Source organism: Amia ocellicauda, chromosome 16, assembly GCF_036373705.1.
Source record: "Amia ocellicauda isolate fAmiCal2 chromosome 16, fAmiCal2.hap1, whole genome shotgun sequence".
Classification (NCBI taxonomy): domain Eukaryota; kingdom Metazoa; phylum Chordata; class Actinopteri; order Amiiformes; family Amiidae; genus Amia; species Amia ocellicauda.
Window position 1 is genome coordinate 5,024,781 of NC_089865.1, and position 12,762 is coordinate 5,037,542.

The following is a 12,762-nucleotide window of genomic DNA, read 5'->3' on the forward strand; positions in this document are numbered from 1 at the left end:
CGCTTCAAGTCATAATGAGCGATACAGATAGATGTTAAATACATTATTTTAATCTTAAATCTATACATAAATACCCTTTTAAAAGAAAACAAATCCTATTTACTCTAAATCCTGTTTCTCCCTTTTAAAAGCATCATCTTTGAAACTCTGAAATGAACATCTGTGCAAGAGGCCCTAGAATAATGATGCATCAGGCTAAATCACTTAACAGAAATGTGTTTATTTTGAACATTACCCAAATAAGTGCATCAAAACATAACCAGTTATGTAACAAACAAAGTGTAGCTTATATACATAAAACACAAACCCACATTACATGTTTCTCATTCATTCCTCAAACATCACACACAATAAGTGAAAAGACCACTATCATTAAATTGAACTGAATATAATTACACAGTAAAAGCACAGTGATTTTCAGTCGTCACTGCTTTAAACCATTAGTAAAACTTTTTCCACTTTCATTAGCTTTATTTAAGAGTAACAGTGCTTCAGACATTTTAGTTATGCTTATTTTATAAAAAAAAAAAAAAAAAAAAAACTATTTTCACAGTCAGGAAATATATTTACAAGACTTCTGCAAACCCTCAGTTTGCCTTTTAATAAATACACAATTTAAAATCCAATTTTCATATAACAGGATTGAAATTGAGTCATCTGAATTAATAGAGCACAACCTATATGGTTTGTTTGTCCCCATATATATGTTGAGCATAGAAAATAAATATTTGGGGCTTCGGTACTATACAATAATTAACATTTGATTTGTAACAAAAAACAAACCATAATAAAAACAAGACAAAAGCAAAAGTTATTATGCTTAAGAATGTTAAAAAAAATAAATTAAAAAAAATTCAATATTAATGGACTCCATCTCAAACCAATGTTCAAGTTGTGTATTTAAATGGATACTTATGTACATCACATTACCTTTTGTCATGCTTTTTGGTTTAATAGTGTATAAAACAAAGAAAATGTATACTCTAAGAAACACTATAAGCTTACCTTATCTGAAAGTCCAGAACACTCAAAGGCACGTACACGCACACACACACACAGAGGCATGTACACCCAGTTCATGTGAAAATGCACAGCATCTCACAATCTGTGAGTGTTCCCACGCGGCATGAACCCTAAAACTATCAGGCAGGAGAATTAAAGGCAAAAAACTTGAGGAAATTAAAGTACTGTATTGAAATAATGAATCTCAATATAAAGATACATAATCTTGAAATCAATGTAGCAGATGAGGGGTATTGATCAGTAGCCATGTTTTTGGTTGTGATACATGTACAAAAATAAGGGCTCTCAATATATTCGTCAGTACAGTAGATGACAAGTCAGAAGCGAGGTTGCAGTTTAAATTGTAATAAGGCAACAATTCAGGGTTTCGTAATGCTCACGGTACTAAACATGCAGTATGTGTTTGAAAGGGAGTTAATACTGCTCTGAAAACCCAAATCAAGTCAAGTGTACTTGAACACAGCTTTGCAAAAAACACATCTACACACAAAAAAAAGTTTATAATTGTACAGAACTACAAGATTCAAGACAAAAAAATAGGACAAATGACAGAAAAAGCATTGTGTCAGAGCCGAAGAATTAAAATGGATCTGCTTTGAGAACTACTGTAAACAAGCACTCATAAAAGCTGATGGGAGTTGAGCCACAATCAAAACAAATTAAGAGGATACAAAAGACCAAGGGGTAGGGGTTTATAACTAGAGGCAAACCAGGGCATGGAAAACTGAAACCATGACTCATTCTGGAGGAAATCACTAATTGTTTTACCACCTCAAAGAATCAGGATGTAAAAAGAAAACGTTTCCCAGAATACAACACAGAAAAAAAGTCACAGGCTCTGTAAAAGACACAGCACCACAATGTGAAGGTTGAAACTGGAAAGTGTATTAAGCAAGTTTAGACACGTTTACACCCATTTAGGTAAAAATTTAAAGTAATAAATAGCCATTCGCCTTCTTCAAAATGGTACAACTAAAAAAGCATGCATAAATCACCACTTTGATTCCATGACGAGGGGACCTTCAATTAGAGCGTCGAGCTGAGAAAGTCTTAAGTGTAGTGAGTAGTCTCAGAAATGCTGTTTGCAAAGAGCGAAGCCAAATATGATTCATTTTGCTTTATTCAGGTGGATCAACAGGGAAAGAAAGTGAGAAATTGAGATATTTAAGACTAATCTTCCCCAGATGAGAATGGAGAAAGATCCCAGCCTGTCCAGATAAAACGGTCCCTTTCCAACCAGGACATATACTGAAACCAATTCTTTTAATTGCAAAACACAGTGTACCATTAAATAAAAAGGTTCTCTCTTTGTCGTTTTCCCTTCCCCAAGAGAAATGGCGAAGCTCTATAGATTGGTGTGCATCTACCAAGGAAAATACCACATAGGCTTTCAAGTTTCAGTTTAATTGATTTGTTTTATTGATTGTTAAAAGTGAAGAGAGTTTGCCATTTGAGGGGTGTTTATTCTTTTTTTTAGTTCAGAAAATAAATGTATTTTTAGAGAGAAAGGTTAAGACTAAGATCTTTTGAATAGACGGGTTCCCCTACTCCTCCCCAGATAAAGCCTTGGCATCTTCCCTCACACCCTGCCCGATTCAGCCCCTTCACATTGTTTAAAGCATTATACTTTTCAATGTATTTGGCAGTTCAATGTAAACATGAATATAGCCAGCTGTATACCTCAGTCCTTCAGTTACTATAAACGGTCACTCTTCTGTCAGCTTTTCTCCTATCATCATTTTTAGCCAGGCCTCAAAATGAATTGTCCCAGTTTCTCTTGTTTTCTAAGACATATGGGATACCTGGATGAATGTATATTAGTAAGAGACTTTAGCTCATTAGCTGTTTTAGCCCAGAACACAAGATGTGTAAGAGAAACACACAGTCAAGCTCTCAAGAGATATTTATAAATAGGAAGACTGCACCTACTTAATGCAGTCTCCTGACTATCCCAGTAGCAAAGCCTTTTTTTATCCCTCTTTTATTGTACTAGACAAAAAAATGAAAATAAAGTTTTTCCTGGTTACTGGTGCTAGGTTCTGAGGGGAGATTTAAAAACTTGAAATGCTTCTTAAAATTATGTAAACAAGAGACCTTGGCTAGCCATTTCCTCACGACTACAAAATGGCAGCACAGTCCGAGTCCACTGAAGCTCCGACCTAACATTCGCAGCAGCTGATAACGCACAGAAAGATACAGTGTGTCGATACAAATAACAAAACATTCTTCAGAACTTCAAGTAGCCGTCAAGTCCTGAAATCAACGTCAGAAAATCCATACATACGCAGGTAACAAAAACATCATCTTGCAAACCTATTGTTCTACCTGTTATTCATCATATCAAAATATCTTTACAGAAAGGAGAGTGTTAATGTACCACGCCACCACATAAATCACACTTGTTTGGATTATTTTTCTTTTGTTTAAAGTACCAAGATCCCTCTGAAACATGAAACGTAGAAAATATATACGAGCCTTGCCCCCCATAACTTTGCACAGGAAGACTCCCATAGAATTGAAGACATTTACATGGATTAAATTAACTTACCTGCCTTGTCTAAAGTTTCACAAAGCTGGGTGCACCCATAACACATAAAAAGGCTTTATTTAATTATACTTTACAGGACCATCAAGAGTTGCTTTGCTTTTGTTCTGTTCTCCTGTTCGTCTGGGATTGAGGGGTTCCGATGCAGGCACAAAGTAATGCTAAATACTGTACATAAAGGCCAATACTATCTCCGATACGTAATCAATACTACAAGGCTAAACCATCCTCTCAGTCGCAGCATTTGGCTCCATTTTCTTTTCAATTTTTTAGTTTTTCCCAAACCTGAAATCGTAACGGAAGTGTTTTGTTGAGTCGAGCCACAGTACGCAATAAATTACCGTCACATCCACGGAGGGCCAATGTCATCCTGACAGACTGGTAAGTGCGAACTCGTACATAGGGAGAAAAAAGGAGGAGAAAAAAGAAGTCCGTCTAAGATGACAGCGGAGGTCATCTGACTCGAAGTCGCGACATCATCCATTCTAGGCCTTGGCAAAGTCTGCAAACGGGAAAAACACGGCATGGTGGTTATCTAACATTTGGCCAAAATCAGTGTGCAAATACACTTTATTGATTTCATTAAATGAATGGTAATCAACAGATTTAAAAGGCAAAGCGCACACTTGGAGCTCTGGGTCTGGGTGCATGTTCAGGACAGCTCGATAGCCCTCTTACCCCTCGCCGGTGAGGGCACAGCAGGCCTGAATGTGCCACTGGTGATCTTTGACTGAGGTCAGCTTGAGGTACTGGGAGATTTCAGCCACGGTCATGCATCCTTTGACATCCTGCTTGTTAGCAAAGATCAGAAGCCCTGCTTTTTTAAGGTCCTACGAGGAAGACAAAGCGTGTTACAGGTGATAAAAAAACATTAAATAAGCCCTTTTAACATATACACATTGCATGAAATAATTAATTTTCAAAGCTTGTGTTGTGTTCTTTCTACCTTCAAGTAAAGCTAAATCAAAATGTCAAAAGTCTTCTTCAGTATGCTTCAGTCTATATCTATATATTCCCCACATCATGGTTGTCTCTCATGTGAAGCTCTTGACTATCACTTCTACACATTCAACAGAAGAAAGCTTGCTAACATGTAATTAAGTTAGCAAAAGCATTATTATGTTCTCCTGGTAGTGCATCTGAAACTGTTGTCACACTCACTTCATGAGCCAACATTTTGTAGAGCTCCTCTCGGGTGACAGAAATCCTCTCTCTGTCTGTGCTGTCCACCACTACGATCACAAACTGCAATGTGGAACAGAAAGGAAACATGAATGGATAAACAGGCCATGATTCTCAAAATGACAGTCCCCACTTTCAATTCTTGTTGTTACTGCAAGAACAACGATCTCATCGTGTTTTAACACCCTGGGGCTGTGTGCGAACTCACCTCTGTGTTTGTGTAGTAGGTGTTCCAGGACGAGCGCAGAGACTCCTGCCCACCGATGTCCCACATGAGGAAATGGGTGTTATTGACTACGAGCTCTTCAACGTTGCTGCCTATCGTCGGAGAGGTGTGCACGACTTCATTCATTGAACTGCAAAGGAGAGGACATTCAGATTATCTGTGAAACAGATCTGCGCAACTGAAAATAAATGACTTGCCGTAGGGCAAAATAAACACATTCAAATGCTAGCTCTTCAGAATAAACAAACATTACCAGTTTAATAACCCATACATTATAACTCAATGGAAAACTATTACAATTCAGAATAGCTTTTGTCACCCTCTAGAGGCTACAGAAATTACTGCAGAGAAAAACATCTGTAATACTGTACATTCTTGCACTGCCACATGCTTGAGGCGAAATGAAACAGCACTGCACACAGTACAACAATGCAGGGAATGATACTCACAATTGATACAGTATTGTTGTCTTCCCAGCATTATCCAAACCCACGATAATCACTTTGTGCTCTAAAAAAATAAAGATTTATTTTAAATCACATCTCAAATGCACTGATTAAAGGTCTAATGGTTACAAAGATATATAAATATAATCTTGAATAAAGAAAGCTTGTAACCAGTACATTAAAGAGAAAGATTAAAACATAAAATAAATACTGTCCAGCTTTCATTAAGAAAATGGAGTAGAAAATGCAAGCTAGTTTAGGATTAGGCCTACATGTACATTAAGAAAAATATATATTTTTTCTTTACTTTTTAAACAAATTGACAAATTTTTTCACAAACTTAATGCCTTTTTCTGAGCAATAACACTATATAAAACTATCTTCCGTCACATTTGCAAGGTGCACACAATTAGTTCATGGCCGACAATATATTTAAAATATAATTTAAGCTGCCAGGCTCTTGCTGAATCAGCACATAAAAACGCACTCTCGCGCTGGGATTTCGACAATGTTTCCTCTCGCAGTTCTGAAACAAAACCGAAGAATTACTGCCTTTCACCCAGCTGCGATCTTGCACAGGAAGCTGCCTTGTGATATCTTGTACCAGTGAAGAAATGTAAACTTTCACTTCAGTTGTACAGAGGCTGACTTTGCAAAGGTCCAAGAAGCTGAACAAGACAGCTGCTGAACATTAGACTAATTAGCCTGCCATGTGAGAGCCATTAACCAACACACCTGGTGAAAGGAGCTCAGGGCAGCAATCTACACCCAGTTGAGCAGATATTTGTTTTAAGCCTCGAGACACAATGTTCTAATAGGCTTAACAAAAATTAAACTGCAGGTATGGAAATAGAACCTCCATTGCGTCATACACAGAAGCATTCCTGGTCTTACAAAATATACAAGGTAACGCCAGTCGTCAGCCATTTCTGTTAACATATTCTGAATGTATTCGTACAGACATTAGGAGTCAAAATACTACTGATTAGGTCTAATGGTTGTTAATGTCCTCAAGCAGAGTCTGTCCTGGAGTTGGTCTTCCTATATCTCTAAATGTTCAGTAACTATAGAATTAGTGGGCAGATTGTGGAGGAGGAAATAGTGAAACATTTCTCAATCATTGCAGACTCAATCTCTGTGTTTTAGAATGCCTCTCTTAAACACACAGTATTCACAAACACTTCAACGTGAAAGTCAAACAAACACTGAAGTGAATGTAATGTTTGCTGGACCCTGGGGTCATTCTTGTCACATTTGCCGTACAATCACACAGCACATCTGAATTCCCTGTGCTTATAAAAGTTTCTCCACTAGCATGTCAGAGAACCAAAATATATTTTTCCAGGACAATATCTCACTTGCATCTTTCACAAACCCAAGACCCAAATACATTTTTCATAAAGTCTTTATCCCTGTTGAGTCAAGTCTATTAATTTAGTCAGTTGTTGACAAATACAGATTTCATAATCATTTTTCCCTATCATGTTTTAACAGGAAAAACAGCTTTTGCAGAGTCAGCACTGCCACCTGAGTCACCAACAAACAGCTAATTTACAGTTGTTCCCACAGGGGAAATAAAGGCTGAATGATACATTTTGTATTAGGTATACAACAATGACTAGGGATCTACATTACACAAACACACACATATCACCATCACCATCTCTCTCTCTCTCTCTCTCTATATATATATATATATATATATATATAACCACTGCTGGATGAAGGCCTCCCCAAAATGTCTCCACTTACCACGATCTACAGATTCTTTTGTCCATGTCACACCTGCAAAGTTTATCATTTCATCTTTTATGTGGTCGTCTTGTTCCATCTCTTGCTTTCCATTCAATAGCTACCTCTCTCCATCTTTGATCTGTGCTCCTTCCAATATGTCCGGCCCACTGCCATATTAACATCTTCAATGATGCACATCTGAACATCACTTTATACTTGTTGGTAAGCATTAGAAAGATGCAGACAATTTGGGCTTCCACAGTGTGTGGGCTTTATTGACCACGAGAAAGCACTTGATTCAGTATACAAACTCAGTCACCAGGGCTCTGAGAACTCACAACATTGTGGAAACCTGCATAACCATTATTAAAAAGATCTACAACAATGCCATATTCACAATCTGACACCACCAAGACAATGACAAGATCAAGATCTGCACAGGAGTACGTCAAAGAGACACAATCAAGATAAAATAAATCAAGATAAACAAAGCTTACTAGAACAACCCAAGATTTGCTGATGACATCTACTCAAAAACACATACATCAAGAAAGTCTGAGTAATCTTACTAGTGCTTGTGGGGAGACTGTATGGATTTTATTACAATTTGAATTTTGTCTATCGATCAATGAAGTTCCTACTCTCTATAACGTTTGAGGTTTCAGCAGAAGCCATATACCGTAGTGCTTCCTGTGCGCTCACCTCACCGCTGCCCACACAATCACCGCTAATTCTGAAGGAAGTCCTTGTGTGTGACCCCTTTCAGTGTACATGTGACTCTAGGTTAAGATCACAGTAAAAAACTGAACGTGAAAAATTCAAACAAGAAAAAAAAAACTAAAAACAACTTCCCAAGATACCATGGACTGTGCAGATTCCACTTTAAAGTTCAATATCGGGGAAAAACTGATTCTGTAATGAACCTCACACTTGGAAAGCATGACACAATGTTTCTTAAAATTCAGTCTAGATAAACATACTCTTCGCCTGCACCTAAGCAAAATATATTGTTTTGAAGAGTACTTCTTATTAATGTAATCATTGAGACAAGCAAAAGGAATCACTTCAGCCTAATACAGATTAGACCTTGCCAAACTAAACATGTCTTTAGGGATGTACTGTACAGGGAGTCATTTCAACAATTGCCAGGACGTAAAAGTTTCCCAGGTGGCGTTTCCCACATCTCTTCAACCAGTGTTAAAGCAGGAGAAATCTACACAGCAAATGTCAGTATCTTCCCAATTCCTAGTGCCGGTCCCAGTAGCAATTCCCATCATTTATAAGATTCTACAGTCTTTAGAGTATGTTAATATAGATACACAGATGGAAATATGGGCCTATATTTGTTTTCCATTTCTATAACAATTCCATCTTGCACACCGTCATTGCCTTACTACAGTCAAACAATTTGCCCGCTACAATCTCTTCATTGATACAATTTCAAGAATCAATGACCCCATGTCTGAATACATAGAGACAGGGTAGATATAGTATTAATGTAGAGGGGAAAGTAAAACCAATTTTAAACCTTGTAGGATGAAACTTTCATTTTCTAGGCCATGGTAAACTTTCTGAGAAAAAACATATACGGAAACATGCCTAAGTTCATGATTTGACTAAAATCCTCTAATGAGGTCAAAATCATTTATAATGTATTAACAGGTATCAAATGCTCCACCACAAGAACAGCAGCTACAGGGGAACAAATTGTTGTCTCACTTTCAAATGACTAATTGAAAGATGAAAAGGCCGCAATACATTTAGCTGAAAGATTAGTTCTCTGAAATAACAACTTTAACGAGAAGGAAGAAAGGTTGCACTGAACTGAGAGGATGCATTTAAAGAAAACTTGGTTTAAGAAACTGAAGCCAATCGACTTTGTTATTACATCACAGTACTAGAACTGCAGGAGCAAAGTTTGCGTGGTTGACACAGAAACACATCTGTGTGAAAGTATTAATAGGTATAGATTTAAAAAAAAAAAAAACATGTGTACACTGGTTTTTCACAGCAAAAACCAGTCCAAAGCATAGTGTGAATTTTCAGACATATTCCTGCACCTAAAACAGGAAAATAAACTCAATTTAGAAATGCATCCACGTCCACGACACAGGAGAGCAAACAGCTGGCAGACTTTGATCATCTGCTGATGTGCACTTACCACCACCTCAACACATCTCAATCACAATAATACCGTGTTTTTTAACTGTCCTTTCCCAGTTTGAATTGGAAAACGCCTGAAATCCAGCTTTGTCAAGTTGCACAACAAACCCCACAGGATTTCGGCACCAGAGAGCTGGTCTTGCCCTCGTCCAGGCCAGAGACAGTGCCTTTACATGCATTCGTGTCTATCTGTAATGTAATGAACATTAACTGATGCACTAATTGATTCCGTGACAACCCTTGCTGTCTTCTCGTCTCCTTCGACACAATAAGCTGCCGGAGGAGGAGAACACGTATTGATCGAGGCTAGCAATGGAGAAGAGCCGCGGACACCCACCTTGATGGTTAAAAAGCCTCCACAGCTTGGTGAAGAGGATCCCCATGGCCAAGACGAGGGCCTGCAGCCTCGGCCACAGCGTGAGCTCGGCGCAGACAGCCGGACGACAGCCACCGCACAGGCGCCGCGCTGCTCAGTACCTGCCCGGATGGACAACCTGGCTCCGGTTCACGGTAACGCGGGGGAAAGAGGTGTCAATATCCCCGGGAGACATCGTCGACACCGCGCCCGGTCGTGGCCTAAGTGTGCGGAGCCATAATCTGAGCACAGGAGAGGACCTCGGGTTGTGTTACAACGAGAAACCGACTTAAATATATATATATATATGTGTGTGTGTGTGTGTGGAGACAGACAGCAGAGCTCTATGCAGTGCCACTGAGCCTGTACTCGTCGCTGTGAGCATGCGCAGTGGCATTTGCGCCGCCTGGCCGTGCGTGTCAGGATGTGACGTCAGCAGCAGACACACTGAAAGAGGAAGTAGTACATGAGCGTCTTGTTGTTATTGCTCATTATGCCAGTTTCACGCTACTCTTTTTATTCCATATCGTTTGGTTATTTTATTGTTATTATTATGTTGGTGTTGTTAGGGATGAGTAGTAATAGAAAGGAATCTGATTTTTTTAATTTATTTTTTAATCTGTAAAGTGTTTCATCCGCCATTTGTGTTTCTATTTTGTAATCAGTGATATCGGTCATTTTAGTTTTTGTTGCTAGTGCATTATAATAGACTAAGAACATTTCATGACAGGACTTATTGCTGCAGCCAGTGACCGTGTCTATTTTTTAATTGACTAGTTGGCATGATTAAGGAAACTTAATAGTAATTGTAAGACATATTTTCCTTAAGTTATACTTCATGATTTCTCTCAGATTTGGCACTTTTCTGAAGACGTGTGACAGTACTTTTTGCATACATTATTGAATATGTATATATTTGTATGTATGGTGATACATACAAATATATATAGTGATAGTTTGTACATTAGTGTAAGCAGCTGTAGTACAATTTAGTTTAATGCATCAGTGATAGTATGTGATAATATGTAGGTTAGTAGCAGATGTTTTACTGTCCATGTTAGTATGTAGACTAAGTATATAGCAGTCTGATAAATCTGACGTTGTTGATCTTGGGAATCAATGTCAGAATCAACTCTTAAATTTGTGGAATTGCCCATTCCTACCAAGCTTTTCCATCTGTATATTTTAAAAGTACCACAGGATGCTGGTAGGATGTGGGATGATTGAGGGAAAATATGCTTTATGTCAAGAGGGGTAAAACTTTACACTGCTGTAGTTCACAACCATTTGACTTAACTGGATCAAATTGCTTGTTAAATAACTCCACATGCATGTTTTTTCTCTACCAATTACAGATCATACACTGATCAGCCATAACATTATGAGCACTGACAGGTGAAGTGAATAACACTGATAATCTCGTTATCATGGCACCTGTCAGTGGGATATATTAGGCAGCAAGTGAACATTTTGTCCTCAAAGTTGATGTGTTAAAAGCAGGAAAAATGGGCAAGTGTAAGGATCTGAGCGACTTTGACAAGGGCCAAATTGTGATGGCTAGACGACTGGGTCAGAGCATCTCCAAAACTGCAGCTCTTGTGGGGTGTTCCCGGTCTGCAGTGGTCAGTACCTATCAAAAGTGGTCCAAGGAAGGAAAAGCGGTGAACCGGCGACAGGGTCATGGGCGGCCAAGGTTCATTGATGCACCTGGGGAGTGAAGGCTGGCCCGTGTGGTCCGATCCAACAGACGAGCTACTGTAGCTCAAATTGCTGAAAAAGTGAATGCTGGTTCTGATAGAAAGGTGTCAGAACACACAGTGCATCGCAGTTTGTTGCGTATGGGGCTGCGTAGCCGCAGACCAGTCAGGGTGCCCATGCTGACCCCTGTCCACTGCCGAAATCGTCTACAATGGGCGCGTGAGCATCAGAACTGGACCACGGAGCAATGGAAGAAGGTGGCCTGGTCTGATGAATCACGAGTTCAAGGTGTTGACTTGGCCTCGAGCATGTGTGGGATGTGCTGGACAAACAAGTCCGATCCATGGAGGCCCCACCTGGCAACTTACAGGACTTAAAGGATCTGCTGCTAACGTCTTGGTGCCAGATACCACAGCACACCTTCAGAGGTCTAGTGGAGTCCATGCCTCGACGGGTCAGGGGGACCTACACAATATTAGGCAGGTGGTCATAATGTTATGGCTGATCGGTGTATTTATTAGCTGTAGATACACAGCTTTTGATCAGTTTGCAAACACCATCATTCACTTCCTGTAGCAACCACAGTTAGAAGAGGAACAGAAAGTCACAAAGCCTGGGGCATCAGTCATATACGTCTGGCATTTAAGTTCAGATTTTTCTGCTTCCAAAAATGTCTGGCCTGACTTATGAGGTTGTGGTTTTATTTTTGGTTGTTGCTATGCATGAATGCACCCATCAGTCAGGCTGGAAGCAACAACTGTTGATTCTTAATTAGGAATATTAAAACAGGAGAATTTGTCTTTTTAAATTTTAAAGACATTTGAAGTCTGAAATAAAGATATATTACACAAAAGTATAGGTTTATTCTGGATCTCTGTTCTATAAGGGTGCATATTCAGCATTTATGTATACACGTCATCAAAAGTGGTGTATAAAGTTGTGTAACTGGGTTCACACACATGATTAGGGAAAAATGTATTTCTTGACCAGCAGATGTTTAATTTCATTTCCCAATTAATTGTGGTACTCAACACTTACTGAAGACAAATCACATGACCGTCAAATCAGTAAAAAATTTGAAAGGATTGTTGTGGGAAATCAGTTGCATCACATTTAGGCAGATAGTCAAGCAGTGTGGTGACTCTATTATTCCCTTTTCTTCCTTCAATAGAAACTTCAGCCTTTTGTGTGCTATCTCAGAACCTGCTTACAACATTCATATTTTAAGACATCTGTCTAAGTGAGTTTAAGTAAGGTCAGATAATTTCCCATGAGACATCTAAGAACACTAATAGATAACAACATAACTTAATAACATACTACTACTAACAGTACTGTTTGAGTAGGGTATGTTTTTAGACATGAATAAATAAACGAGAATAAGACACAA

The 12,762-nt window shown here is 38.7% G+C and overlaps 1 protein-coding gene across 1 annotated transcript; it reads right to left on the reverse strand.

Annotated features, from left to right (window-relative positions):
• Window positions 1-200: 200 nt before the first annotated feature.
• Window positions 201-10,059, reverse strand: arl5a (ADP-ribosylation factor-like 5A). The gene is made up of 6 exons (XM_066687457.1): window positions 9,657-10,059; window positions 5,426-5,486; window positions 4,959-5,106; window positions 4,730-4,813; window positions 4,247-4,398; window positions 201-4,070 (listed from the first exon to the last, which is right to left on the reverse strand). The coding sequence occupies exons 1-6, from the start codon at window positions 9,700-9,702 to the stop codon at window positions 4,022-4,024; spliced, it is 540 nt and encodes a 179-aa protein (XP_066543554.1). The 5' UTR covers window positions 9,703-10,059; the 3' UTR covers window positions 201-4,021.
• Between the last annotated feature and the right edge of the window lie 2,703 nt (window positions 10,060-12,762).

Excerpts from the sequence above, each read along its gene's own strand:
- arl5a (XM_066687457.1), bottom strand. The coding sequence starts at position 9,702 with ATGGGGATCCTCTTCACCAAGCTGTGGAGGCTTTTTAACCATCAAG. Across the intron at positions 5,487-9,656 it reads GAGGCTTTTTAACCATCAAG|AGCACAAAGTGATTATCGTG; the intron begins GTGGGTGTCCGC and ends TTATTTTTTTAG. Across the intron at positions 4,814-4,958 it reads CCTACTACACAAACACAGAG|TTTGTGATCGTAGTGGTGGA; the intron begins GTGAGTTCGCAC and ends TCCACATTGCAG.